The 12,630-nt window shown below is 45.0% G+C and overlaps 1 protein-coding gene across 1 annotated transcript; it reads right to left on the bottom strand.

Moving 5' to 3' along the window:
• Nucleotides 1-1,827: 1,827 nt before the first annotated feature.
• Nucleotides 1,828-12,383, bottom strand: ATP5F1D (ATP synthase F1 subunit delta). The gene is made up of 5 exons (XM_066634842.1): nucleotides 12,185-12,383; nucleotides 10,725-10,878; nucleotides 10,063-10,151; nucleotides 4,580-4,707; nucleotides 1,828-1,997 (listed from the first exon to the last, which is right to left on the bottom strand). The coding sequence occupies exons 1-4, from the start codon at nucleotides 12,311-12,313 to the stop codon at nucleotides 4,585-4,587; spliced, it is 495 nt and encodes a 164-aa protein (XP_066490939.1). The 5' UTR covers nucleotides 12,314-12,383; the 3' UTR covers nucleotides 1,828-1,997; nucleotides 4,580-4,584.
• Between the last annotated feature and the right edge of the window lie 247 nt (nucleotides 12,384-12,630).

Genomic DNA, 12,630 nt, shown 5'->3' on the forward strand with positions numbered 1-12,630 from the left:
CACTGTGTAATATAAAAACTATGTTGATTTTTAATGTTTCCAATACAACTCAGAAATGCTGATTACAACAGCAGTCTTCTTTTTTTGTATCATCAAAACTTTTTTAGTTATCTTACATTTTTTGTTTTTATCTATCCTCTTGCCTAACACATTGTTACATACATTGTACTATACAACTGATAGTGTATAAATTACCAGGGTAATTTGTGGTTAACCTATTGATGCTATGCCTAAAATAGCAGCATTTTTGAAATCCTTGCACCACAATACGAAGTCATCAAAATATTCAGATAAATAAAAAATTGGTCAGATTTGGTGACACAGTGTTATGAGAGAAGCATGAAAATGGGACACCTGTATGCCTCTCACTCAAATAAGGAAGCATTAACTGTAGCCCAAATTTGTTAAACTGTCATGCTCAGAAAGTTGGTATTTGGTACATGCATATCACAAGATATGATACTTACAAAAAAAAAAAGGAAGAGACATGAATGTTGGACACAAGAATGTACCTGGCATATGGAACACACTTGAAAGCGGCCTTAGAAGAAGAGGCAAGAAAGACCAATATATAAACTGCTACATCAGTGGTGGGCAACCTGCAGCCCATCCAAGTTCTATGTGTGGCCTATAAGACATTTTATTTACTGTTGCCCATGTGCAGGGTTGCCAGATTTCCACATGGTATTCATGGGGTCACACCTAGCGCTTGTGCCGCCTTTCAGTGTTGTGTATCTCATTTCAACTAAGATAAAGGAGGACCACTCATGCAGCCTGCTCATGAGACTAGGTAGCCAACTGCAGTACTACACAGACTGAAAGGTTCCACAAATTGTGGCTGTAAAAGAACCACCCAAAACATCCAGAGGGTAATGCTAGGAGGGGTGCTCCCAATGCATTTCAACATTAATCTTTACCAAGGGAGTATTATATTCCCTTAGAAACCAGCCCAAGAAAAGAAACCCCCAACACAATTACATAGAAGTGACCTCTAAAAAACTGAGGTTCCTCATAGTTGGCCTGCCTATGCATTTGTTGCAAGTCGACAGCAGTCCTGTCTGGAACTATAGCGAAGTGATGGAGTACCTTTTTTTGCACACAGAAGATCCCAGATTCAATCTTTGGCAGCATCTCCAGATAAGACTGAGAAAGAGCCAACTGAACCTATGGAGAGCAGCTGCCAGTTACTGCAATCTTGAGCCTGATAAACCAATGGTCTGACTTGGCAGAACACAGCTTTGTATATCCCTTGACCATCTTCACTTTTAAATGAACCTCCACAGAACACAAGGCTGGTGTAAAACCAGCTTTTTCAGTAGAGGTTGTTCATGCATTTGAACAGTGAGACTCAAGATCAAGAAAGCCAATCTCCCAGACCTAAACGCAATCTACTGGGCTGCACTGGTCAAGAGTAGGTCTCTAGACCTTATGACTGGCTTGAAAATGGGTGGGCAAAGATTGACAAAAACCTCAGTACCCAAAAGAACTGAGCAAGAGATCCACAGTGTCCTCTCACTGAGAGAAGCACCCCTCACAGGAGAAGATGAATGCACCTTCGTTTACCTGTAAACATCATTCAGCTCACAGACTTCGCATTAAATAGACATTTCAGAATTCCAGTTCTCTTAAAATAAAAATATGGCTTGAATTATGGACAAAATTCTTGTTTGCATGTAAGTGAATCAAAACCATAAAATCAATCAAGATGCTGTCACCAGAGATGGTCAGGAGCAAAGCATTCTTAGTGGTAGCACCAAATCAGTTCTGATGATACAAAAAACACCTAAGACTACTGTTGTAATCCCCCCATAATAGAGAGACACATACTTGTCAAATGGACCAATTTGTCTATATTTTTAATTAGTTGATTGTTGGGCTTAACCAACACTATCTGTACAGACCAGAGGAGGAGAGGGACGAAGAGGAGCAGTCCAGGGACGAAGAGGAACAAATCCAGAGCAGAGATGCCAGTTTCCACAGAACTGTGGTGGGATTTCCTGCAATACATAAGCAAGACAAATTTCTGGAGGAAAAATCCATTATGTGTATGTGCAACCTCCTGATTTTAGAAATGGGCTACATCAGATGCAAGGGAGGGTACCAGGATGCAGGTCTCTTGTTATGTGGTGTGTTCCCTGGGGCATTTGGTGGGCCACTGTGAGATACAGGAAGCTGGATTAGATGGGCCTATGGCCTGATCCAGTGGGGCTGTTCTTATGTTCTTAAGACAAGGAAGCAAATCGAGCAGCACAGAGTCAAACCTGAACCTCAACATCAGTTCAGGATCTCTGCACGATGATCCTGCCTGGCCCCCCCGCCCCCGTGAAACAGAAAGGAACCTGAACCTAATGTCTTTTGTGTACCTTAAACCTGAATGGAACCTTAAATGCAAGAACTGCAGATTCAAAATAATTGGCTCAATAATACTGAAGCTGTAATCCTCTATACCAGCCATTTTCAACCACTGTGCCGTGGCTCACGAGTGGTCCTCAGGTGTGCCACAGGCATGTGGGGGAACGTCATTTTATTAATAGGGCCAATGGGAGATGTGAGCCCCCACTGGCAGCATGGTGTGCCTTATCAATTGTCAAAAACCTGGTGGTGTGCCTTGACCATTTTAGTGCCTTGTCAGTGTGCTGTGAGATGAAAAAGGTTGAAAATCACTGCTCTATACACTTTCCTCTGACTGTCCCATTGAACCCCATGGGACTTATTTCTAAGTAAACAAGGATTATGTTTTCAGTTATACAGTTTGTACTGCAGTTTCCCCAACTTGTATTCTGTTTGTAAATAGTTGTAAAAGCATGCATGTTCCTCAAATTAAATTGTTCTTTTCTCTGTTTTACAGAGTTACACAGCAGACAAAAGAATAAAATATTACTCTGTATGTAGACCAATTCAAAGTGTCTGAATTGATCACCAAACTCCTTTTTGGGCTTCTGAACTTCAGACAAGTTCATGTCTGAACTAGAGAATTAAAATACACTGATGGAACAGAACCCACATTTTTAATGGTTTGACTTTGGTGAGCAAGGCTCATCAAAACAGAACTTTTCAGCCCCCTCTGGCAAAGTCCTAGACACTATAAGTTGGCATGGATCATCCACCTGCCACCTAATCAAGTGCTGATGGAGATGAGGATGCAGGGGAAAAAAGGAGGACTTTATTAAAACTGCAGAGCCCTCTGATAGAAAAGGGTCGTTCCCAGGAATGAATACAGGCCTTGTTGTGGGGAAAGCACTGAACTAACACATAGTATCTGAGCCTGAAAGAGGTCTAAAGAAGAACATTAAGTCATTGTCCCTAGTTTTAAATATATACAGATTTTCCATTTTGTTTTCCTAAAGTAGCTGTGGCAGGTTAACCACTAGAAGAGCAGGAAAATGGCACTGCCCTAGAATTATGGCCAGACCAATCCTCTGCTAGTGCTGTAGAATTCATATCTGAACAGTAGCACTTGAGTATCTTGCAGCAGGAGTTCATGACCATTTCTCTTGAAAGACACTAGAAAAACAGTGGATGGGCAGGCAAGCTTAAGAATTCTCTTAGTCCTCCTGTTAAGCAGAGTAGCCCTTCTAAAGGCAGCATCCTTCCATGGTCCCTTGCTCAACACAAGGGATTGTGGGACAGCTGCAGTTCTTCTCAAGTCTGGAAGGAAAGAGAAAGCAGCAGCAGCAGCTTAATCCTTACTGAACAGCGCCAGAAGTAATCTACTGCTCACATTAAGCGTGGGAACTTACTGTAAATGCACTTAGGACGAGGAAGGACATTCAGAAACATCTGAGTAATCAAAGAGTGCTGTCCAGCCCACACAGTCTCACAAAGGAGTTTGGCTACCCTGTGGCACCACCTAGTGGCAGACGTCTGTCCCAAGCAAAACTTCCTCCAAACCCAGAGATGCCATTAGGCTGAAGTCAATACAGTACTATCTTGATTCTGGCTCAGCTTAGATCCTAATTATAGCAAGATAAATGCACTTTGCACATGCTTAAATGCAGTCTTCACCTACTAAAAGACTGAGCCTTGGCTCTGATTAAACTACCCTAAACATCCTTATAGGTCACATAAGAGTGGTGGAATGTTCTCTGTATAATAGGATTGCCTTACTTGCAGTTCCTTCTGTGCCCCCCTTGCTTTGTAGGGAAGGAGCCTGGAACCCAGACTAGGTTGTCATCAACTGTAGACCAGAAGTTTTGGTTATACATACTCCTCACATATCCTTATTACAACTGGACTTTTGCACGTCTTCAGCTGCAAGGTGCTTTAAGAGACCATCCTAGCTATAAACCAAAATTGAAATACTACTATTTTTTTAATTCAGAATATTAATTACTTCACAGAACACCTTCAGTGTGCTCCAATGTTTTTCCCTGTAAAGGTCACCCTGTGAGTTGGTGGCTGAGCTGAACTAATAATTGACCATCTCACAGTTAAATTGCTTGACAATTATGCTGCAAATAGCTCTGGAAAAGCTCTGCATAACTCAAAAATCTGCATATTTCTTTGGCAGAAGCTGGCCTGGCAGGCTGAAGAGAAAGTTCTCCAAGGACAAAGAGGACACCTGGTGGCAGATGCTTACCCTCCTTACTCCAGAGCTTTCACGATGGCTTCGTTGGCTTCTACGTTGATTTGGGCTTCGGCCTTTGCTGTCTCGTCTGAAGCTGAGGCAAGGGCAGAGAGGGCCTTTTCCAAGTTCGACTTGGCTGTCTGAACAGGAAAAGATGTTGGAATCAAACCATGGAAAGGACATCTGTGGAGTCAGCATATGCAAGAACTGGCTGGGGCCCCAACTCTGGTGGTATCCCCTCGTTGACCAGCAGCCGTGAAACATGGATCTGATGCTTGAGACTGTGTCACACACCTGCCTTCATGCTAAGCAATAAACCCCTACAAGAAACTGAGAGAAAGCACACCTGGAATAGCCAGCAGAACATGCTGCTTCACAGATTTGGCTGAGAGGTGAATGTCTGCCACTGTACCTAGTCTCACTTATTGGCCACCATCCAACCTTGGGCGCTCCCCTGCTCCTCATTCTCAGGACATTCAGTCCAAATTTGGTCCACCTGCCCCAACTGCATTGCAGGGAAAGAAGAAATTCACGCACCTGCATCACAGTGCCAGTTTTATATTATTCCATTTGTTCTAAAAAAAATCTTACATAACACTTTTCCCAAATCAATTCCAAAAGCCATTCATAAGCTTGAAAACAAAGTTGTAAAACTTTCATTGAGATGAGACAAATCCAAACAAATCAAACAATAAAAATATAAAACAGCACGGCAACAAAAGTCAAATTCAGGGCCAGCAAGAAAAAACGGTTAATTCTCAAAAGTCATGAAAAAATTACATTTTAGCCAATTTTCTGAAGGCCAGCAGAGAGGAAGAGGCTGTACAAATCTCTCTCTGTACTGGGGTCATTGTAATGAAGGCCCCCTTTTTGTGGACTGACCTAGCCTCTTTGTAGGATGGAGCCAGAGCAGGGCCACATCAGAAAAGAGCAAGTGAGTGTGATGATTATTGATTGGGCCAGAGTCAACCATGCAATGGTTACATCTTGTTTGTACTATTGCAAAGTGCTCGATACAGGGCTGCCCTCAAAAAGTATTCGAAACTGAAAATGGTTCAGAATGGTGTGGTCAGAATGATGATGGGGGCTGCAGAGGGGTAGGAACATATTCTTTCATCCTACAGCAATACCTTCCATTTCTGCTTGGTTAGGACCAGAGCATGGAAGAAAGTAAAAAAAATGGAGGGATGTCAAAGCATAGCCTTATTTAGCTTGCAAATTTACTTTGGCCAGTGAAAAACGTAAATAACTATATAACAGTGTGAATGTGTGTGAAAGCTAAACAAACAGAAAAATGCAAAAACATGCATGAAAACATCAATGAACATTATGGAAGCTTAGATGAAATCAGACAAAAGAGGAAACCATATGGATGAAATTTGAAATGTGCTTATAATTGAAAATGGCTGAAAGAGTAAAGTTATGAAAGTCAAGTGGATGCAAGCCATGGTACTGCTGTACTCTGTAGGTTTTTTAGGGGGGCGGAAGGGGTGTTAATTCAAGATGTTGATCATGACTTTTAAGACCTTATGTTGTCTGGTCCTCTGTAGCTTAAGGATCACCTTCTGCCGTGAATCTTCAAGAGAGACTCGGCTCTCTGTATTGTTATTGGGTGAACCTGTACTGGCATGCATGTGAGACAGGGCCCTCCCCACAATAGCTGCCCGGTTGTAGAACCTGCCTCAGGGAGTTCAAGAAACACTCCTCCCTCCACTGTGGTACTTAAGATTAACTTGTTCTACCTAGCTTATTACTTGCTGCTCTTGAAATAGCTGACCTTTTGGTTCATGTCAATTACCATTTTAAATCTTGATTTTACTGTAAAAACTGTCACTTTTTAGTCTTTTGTTAGCTGTCGTGGGACTACTGATGAAAGGCAGAAAAAAATGAACAAATGAATAAAAATGCTTAAAACATTTATGTATCACTTCTGAACAACAGTAGTTCCCAGAGTGATTTCCATAGCACAGGGGTGCCCAAATCCCGGCCCTGGGGTCACTTGTGGCCCTCAAGGACTCCTAAACCGGCCCTCAGGAGCCCGCAGTCTCCAATCAGCCTCTGGCCCTCCGGAGACTTGCTGAAGCCCGCACTGGCTTGATGCAACTGCTATCAGCATGTCGGCCAACTGTTTGACCTCTCGCGTGAGCTGTGGGACAAGGGCTCCCTCCACTGCTTGCTGTTTCACATCTGTGATGCAGCAGCAAAGGAAAGGCTGCCCTTGCTTTGTGCAAGGCCTTGAGCTATTGCAAGACCTTCATTTATATATGAATTTCCATTTCATAGTGAATTTCCATCTCCAATGTATTCATTTAAGTAAATTTATTCAAATTTGAAATGTTAATTCTTTTTTCCCCCCGGCCCCAGACACAATGTCAGAGAGATGATGTGGCCCTCCAAAAACTTTGGACACCCCTGCCCTAATCAATAAAATAAATATTGTACATACCCAATTTCCAAAGCCTCCCACTTTAAGCTTACGTAGATTCCTGCCTCCCTCCCCCAGCTCTGAGCATTCTGTCATTTCTCTCACTGGCTTTTGCACATTTCATGTAAAGCTTTTGTTTACTCTGAGAGCAAATGCCATTGTTTCATTGTGTGTCACCTAACAAGCATGTTAAACAAATACTTTGCTAGTCCAATGGTGCCATCGACTTACATAGACTGGCCTTGAACAGTTTTGATCGGGCAGCTGCGCCAGTCAATTTCAAAAGCACTGTTAATGAGCAGATGCAACTGCTTCATGAACCTCTGTAGGGATCTTTATATGCTGGAGGTGGAGCTGCTCCAACCAATACATCTGCCACTTTAAATATTTACTTGTAAAATACTGACCCTGCTACAAAGATATTGATTTTTTTTGCAAGAGTGATGAGAGCATGGAGCTGCTGAGTCAGTACCTTGAAAATACATCCCCTGAGGATATGAAAGGTTAAAAACTCCCTGCGATGGAATGGGATGCTGGAGCCAAATGCTGTATTAGAAAAATCTATTTCCTGTTGAGTTCTTTAGTTTTAAACTTACATGTGGCAAATACTACAAGTTCCATGTATAGTTTGTGTGGCAGTGAAAATAACCAAAAACCTAGATATATTACTATCACAGTCCTCTAGGTCAGGGGTCTCTAAACTTTTCAGCCAAAGGGCTGCATCAAATATCTGGCACAATGTTGAGGGTCGTTAAAAAAATTAAATATAAAATTTAAATAATGCATTAGAGATGGAACTTGGATGAATGAATAAATAAATAAACAGGCTAAAATGTCCAGGACTTCTCCAAGCACAAACACAGCCCAAGAAATAAAGCACACACTTAAATGGACCCTCATTCCCCCACCCCACAAGCAAAACTCTGGTTGTGTTTGGTCAACTGGGCCAGAGGCTCTCAGGGGATCAGAGGCTGGCCGCAGGATGGATAGAAGCTGGCTGCAGGCTGCATCTGGCCCCCGGGCCAGGGTTTGGAGACCCCTGCTCTAGGCTGAAGAGAGGTCATTTTGCACTGATAAGAGCCAAATTTTGCAGCCCAAATAAAAATTGCAAACCTTCAGGTTGCAACACATGAGCATATAATAAAGTATATTATACCTTAAGTCCGTTGTTTTCAACTGAGGTGCTACAAAATGTTTGCAGGTGTGCCATGGAAGTTTGGATCACATCAGCTGAAAAAAAACGGAAACGCTTCCAGGTTCTGCAGCTCTGTTCTTAGGGCATCTATTTGTAGTAACAGATTGTCTGTCCCTCTTCCTCCGCCAGCTGGTGGAAGAAGAAGGGCAAACAATTCATCACTGCAGACAGTTGCCCTAAAAACAGAGCAGCAGAACCCAGAAGAGGTTCCCAGAAGCGATATCACAAAAGGCAAAGATCACAGACATTAGTTTGCCATCAAAGAAAAACACTGAAAATTACTGCTACGTTCTTCAACTGTCTCACACACATGTGGACCAGTAAAGATTGCTGACACTCTAACAGTGCAATCCTAACTTGTGCTGGAATAGGGAAGCCAGCGGGCCTGCGCTGCATCCAGTGCAAGTTTGGGACTGGCCAAGACTCAGCCCGAGGCAAGGGGAAACTTTTTCCCTTACCGCAGGGAGAGCTGCAGCAGCCCCAATAGGTCTACTTGGATCTGCACAGATCTGAGCAGAATGGAGCAGCCAGGAGCTGCTCCGCACTGTCCAGAAATGGGTGCTAGGATCTGGTATAACTTCCGGGTCTCGACCCCATCTCCCGATCCCTGCCTCCCTGGCCGCCTGCTGCCAACCCTCCTTAGACCCCTGTGCCAGCTCAGTTGTGCCGAGCTCAGCTGGCGCAAACTCATCTGTTGCCACTGCGGTGGCTGGATCTGACTTCCGCAGGCCAGTGCACCTCTGTGCACCATGCAGTTTACTCAGAGGGAGGTGCAAATGTGCTTTATGGCATGCTTTATGGCATGGGCTAGTGCAAGTGACTTGTGCCAGCCCTGGGCACACTTAGGATTGTACCCTAAGAAGGGTTCCCTGTGGATGGAAGATGAAGTAGTCTCTCTCTTGCTCTCTCAAACTAGCTAAACACGCACATTTGGCTTCATGCATATAGCAAACACATGGCAGAGAAAAGATATCATGGCTACAGGCCCATGACAATGCATTCTCTAACTGTGCTTCCTGTCAGGTGTGCATTTGGCTTTAGTGTTATGGACCCTCACTGCCCAGGACTCTCAGTTGTGCAAAAGTGCCTTACAAGCACAGGGATCCTTTTATATGGACAAGCAAAGCAGGGTGGCCAGGAGACATGCAGTGGGCTGGGCTACATTCAAGTTTGGAGCCAAACGTGAGAGGAGATGGGTATGTGGGTGGAGATGTCTAAACTCCACAAGCAGCAGCAGGAAAGAAAGGGATGTTCTTTTTGTGGGTTTCCTGGCTGGGCAGGGCCAGCCCAACCATGAGGCTGACTAAGGTAGTTGTCTTAGGGGTCAGGTGCTCACTTGCTTTACTTGATCCTTCTGCATTCACTCCCTGAACTGGAAAAGGAAGAGGATGAAGAAGTAGAAGCATGGAGGAGAAAAGAGTGGTGAGCTAAAGCATCTCCAGTGTTGACCCAGCACCAGATAAAGGGACAGCATTTGGCACATCAGCATTTGTCACCTCAGGTGCCAGGAGGACTTAGGTTGGCCCTGTGGCTATGACTACTTAAACCATCAGAGCCCTGCAGCCCCTTGCCCCCTATTGTCCTAGACTGCTTAATACTGTAAGCAAGACCCAGACCCAGACCCATTAAGACCTGCTTCTACATTTTGGTTATAGTTGCTAGTTGTTCCCATACCCTGTGGCCATAACAAATCTGGCAGGGAAGGAAGGACCAGTCAGTATTTCAAGTTTACAGGAAGGAACCTAGTGTGGGAAAAGCCCTCTTGTGCATTTTGTTTGTTAAAAAGAAAACAAACCACTCAAAACTCCCGCAGTACTCAGGAACTTTTCAAAGTGTTGTTTCAGCTTTGAGGAAGGGAGAGAAGGCAGTACGAACCGCAAGGTCAAGCTTATCCAGTTGTGCTGCTTCCTCAGCCAGTAACTGGACGGAAGAGTCTGCGTTCACTGTGATGGAGCCACTGCTGACTGCAAGTGCAAAAGGGACAGGGAGAGAGAAAGAGAGTCAGACAACAGACAAATTGCTTCCCTAGGAGTTCAGCCCCCCCCCCATTCTTTTTTTACATTACAGCCTGCAGCACCTTTACTTCTTTCACTCCAAAGCCTGCTGTAAGAAACTACTCTAGGGGTTAATGGACCCTGCAGGCGCTCTGGCCCCAACTACTATGGTTCTAAATAATACACCACACAGGTAAGTTCCATCCATTCCAATCGGTTCCTGTCCACTGACACCTCTTTTTCTTTCTTTTATTGGCATAGTTTAGATGGAAAGAAGCCTGCCAGTCTACCCTTGCAATTGTCTGTCTTGGCTCAGGTGTGGGCCTTGTTTTGTGGTTCTTTTATTTTATTGGTTTTGATTATTGTTAGTCACTTTAAGCATCCTGCAACTGGAACAGAAAAGCAAGCTACAATAACAAACAAAATCTCTGGCTGCTCTAATATCAGAGGTCTATATGTAGCAAAGATTTACTGGTAATTAAGCACTAGAATGGAACTTTGGTATTCAAAGGACAATCCACTTCAAAGGGCTTCCAAACATACTGAAATATTTTGTAGCAGAACCATCCTCAGCAAAGACTGTGACAACACCAGGCTTCAGGACCTGCAAGGTGGGGACGTGGGCAGCCAAGATACCAAAGGAACCACTCAGGGTGGGGACATCCACTTGCTTCACATTGGCTGCATTGTAGAATACCTGAAGGGGGCAGTGAGAGGGAAGAGGTAAGATAGGAAACCAGCCTGTCACCCTGAACAAGGAGGAAATCATTGCCAAGGACTCTCAAAAGGGTTAATTTTGATGTTTGCTTTAAAAAAAAAAATACTAAGCTCAAGTGTGGTGCACTGGAGAGATCTGGATTAAAGCCTCACTTGGTCACAAAACTCACTATTTATTCAGTCTTAAAAAAATTATATCCCATGTTTTCTCCCAGAGGGGAGCTCAAAGTGGCTTACAATGAACCCATTTAAATTGGTCAATATAAATAATACAATAAAAAGTCCCAGAAACTCAACAGGAGCCTCTTTCTGCCTCACGCAATCCTAACCTACCTCAGATTGTTGCTGCAGGAATAAAAGGAAGGGGGAGAAGAACCATCAGCACCATTGTTAAAGCAGGATAGAAATGTAATAATGAATGAATGAGCGATACAGTATTATGAGTTACATTTCTATCCCGTCCGTCCTCTAAGCCTAAGGCACAGGGACGTGTGGTGGTTGGGGAGGCAGGTTAGGCAGAGCCACCCTGCCATAATAATTTGAAAAGCACTTCCACTGTGGAAGGTGTGCAAGCAAACACAATCTATGTGCAGTGGGTGGGGAGGAAGGGGAGGCAAAGCCCTTCGAAAAGTACTGCTGCTATGGGAGGTTGTGTGTGTTTGTACACCTTCCACGGCAGTGGTGCTTTTTCAAGGACTAGGGCTCTGCCTCTCCTGTCTCACCACCCTGCACTTCCCTGCTGAGGAGCTCAGGGTAGCACAAACTGCTTTCTGTGCTCACAACAACGCAGCAAATTTGGTTGGGCTGAACCAGAGCGGAGGGCGCCTGTTCATCTCTCCCAGTGGCTGTCGGGGTCTCATTGGCGTTTCTTTTTGCACTGCGAGTCTTCCAGGACAGGAAACCATCTTCAGGTCGCTCTTCCTGTACAATGTAAACTGTTTTAAGAGTTTTTTTTAATCTGCTGAGCATGCGTGCACACAAATAACAGCAGATCAAGTGTCTGGAGGTTCCACAGGCCAAATGCCTGTCTGCTCTCAGGGTTTCACCCACACAGGTCTCTAGGGGTGTGGGGAGGCTGGGGAGGCAGTGCCTCCCCACCAGAGTCCTTCAAAAAGCACCGCCGTCGTGTGAGGTGCCGAAGCACCCACAACCCACGCGCGCTGCATGGTGCTTGGGCACCTCATACTACGGTGGTGCTTTTCGAAGGACTCCGGTGCGGAGGCGCTGCCTCCCCACACCCCTGGCACTGTCCCTCCTCTCCCCTCCTCTGACTCCCCCTTCAGTACCTCAGAGGGGGACGCAAAGGTGAAAGCCATCTGGGCAGGCCCCGCAGCAGCAGCCTCCGCATAACGTCGGGCAGGGCCCCGGGGCCCCGGTCTCACAAGGCGGGCGAGGAAGCGGCTGGCGGGCAGCATGGTGAAGCCAAGGACAGAAGGGAGAAGCAGGGAGGAAGAGGACAGCACAGAGGCCGAGCAGACTCCAACTCCCAGCAGGCCACGCGCTCGCTGGGCATGATGGGAAAAAAGACAACCGCCATTTTGGGTGACGACCTGTCTCAAGGACGGAGAGGTTTCGCTTACTCGAGCGGACTACATTTCCCAGAAGGTACCGCGCTCATAGGCGTCATGTCGGCCTTCTCCTTGACGCGCTTCTCCTCCCATAATACATTGCGAGCGTCTGTGTGGGGAGCCGAAACGGCTCATCCAGCTTATTTCAGCATCGACTTTCACAG

Source organism: Tiliqua scincoides, chromosome 8, assembly GCF_035046505.1.
Source record: "Tiliqua scincoides isolate rTilSci1 chromosome 8, rTilSci1.hap2, whole genome shotgun sequence".
Classification (NCBI taxonomy): domain Eukaryota; kingdom Metazoa; phylum Chordata; class Lepidosauria; order Squamata; family Scincidae; genus Tiliqua; species Tiliqua scincoides.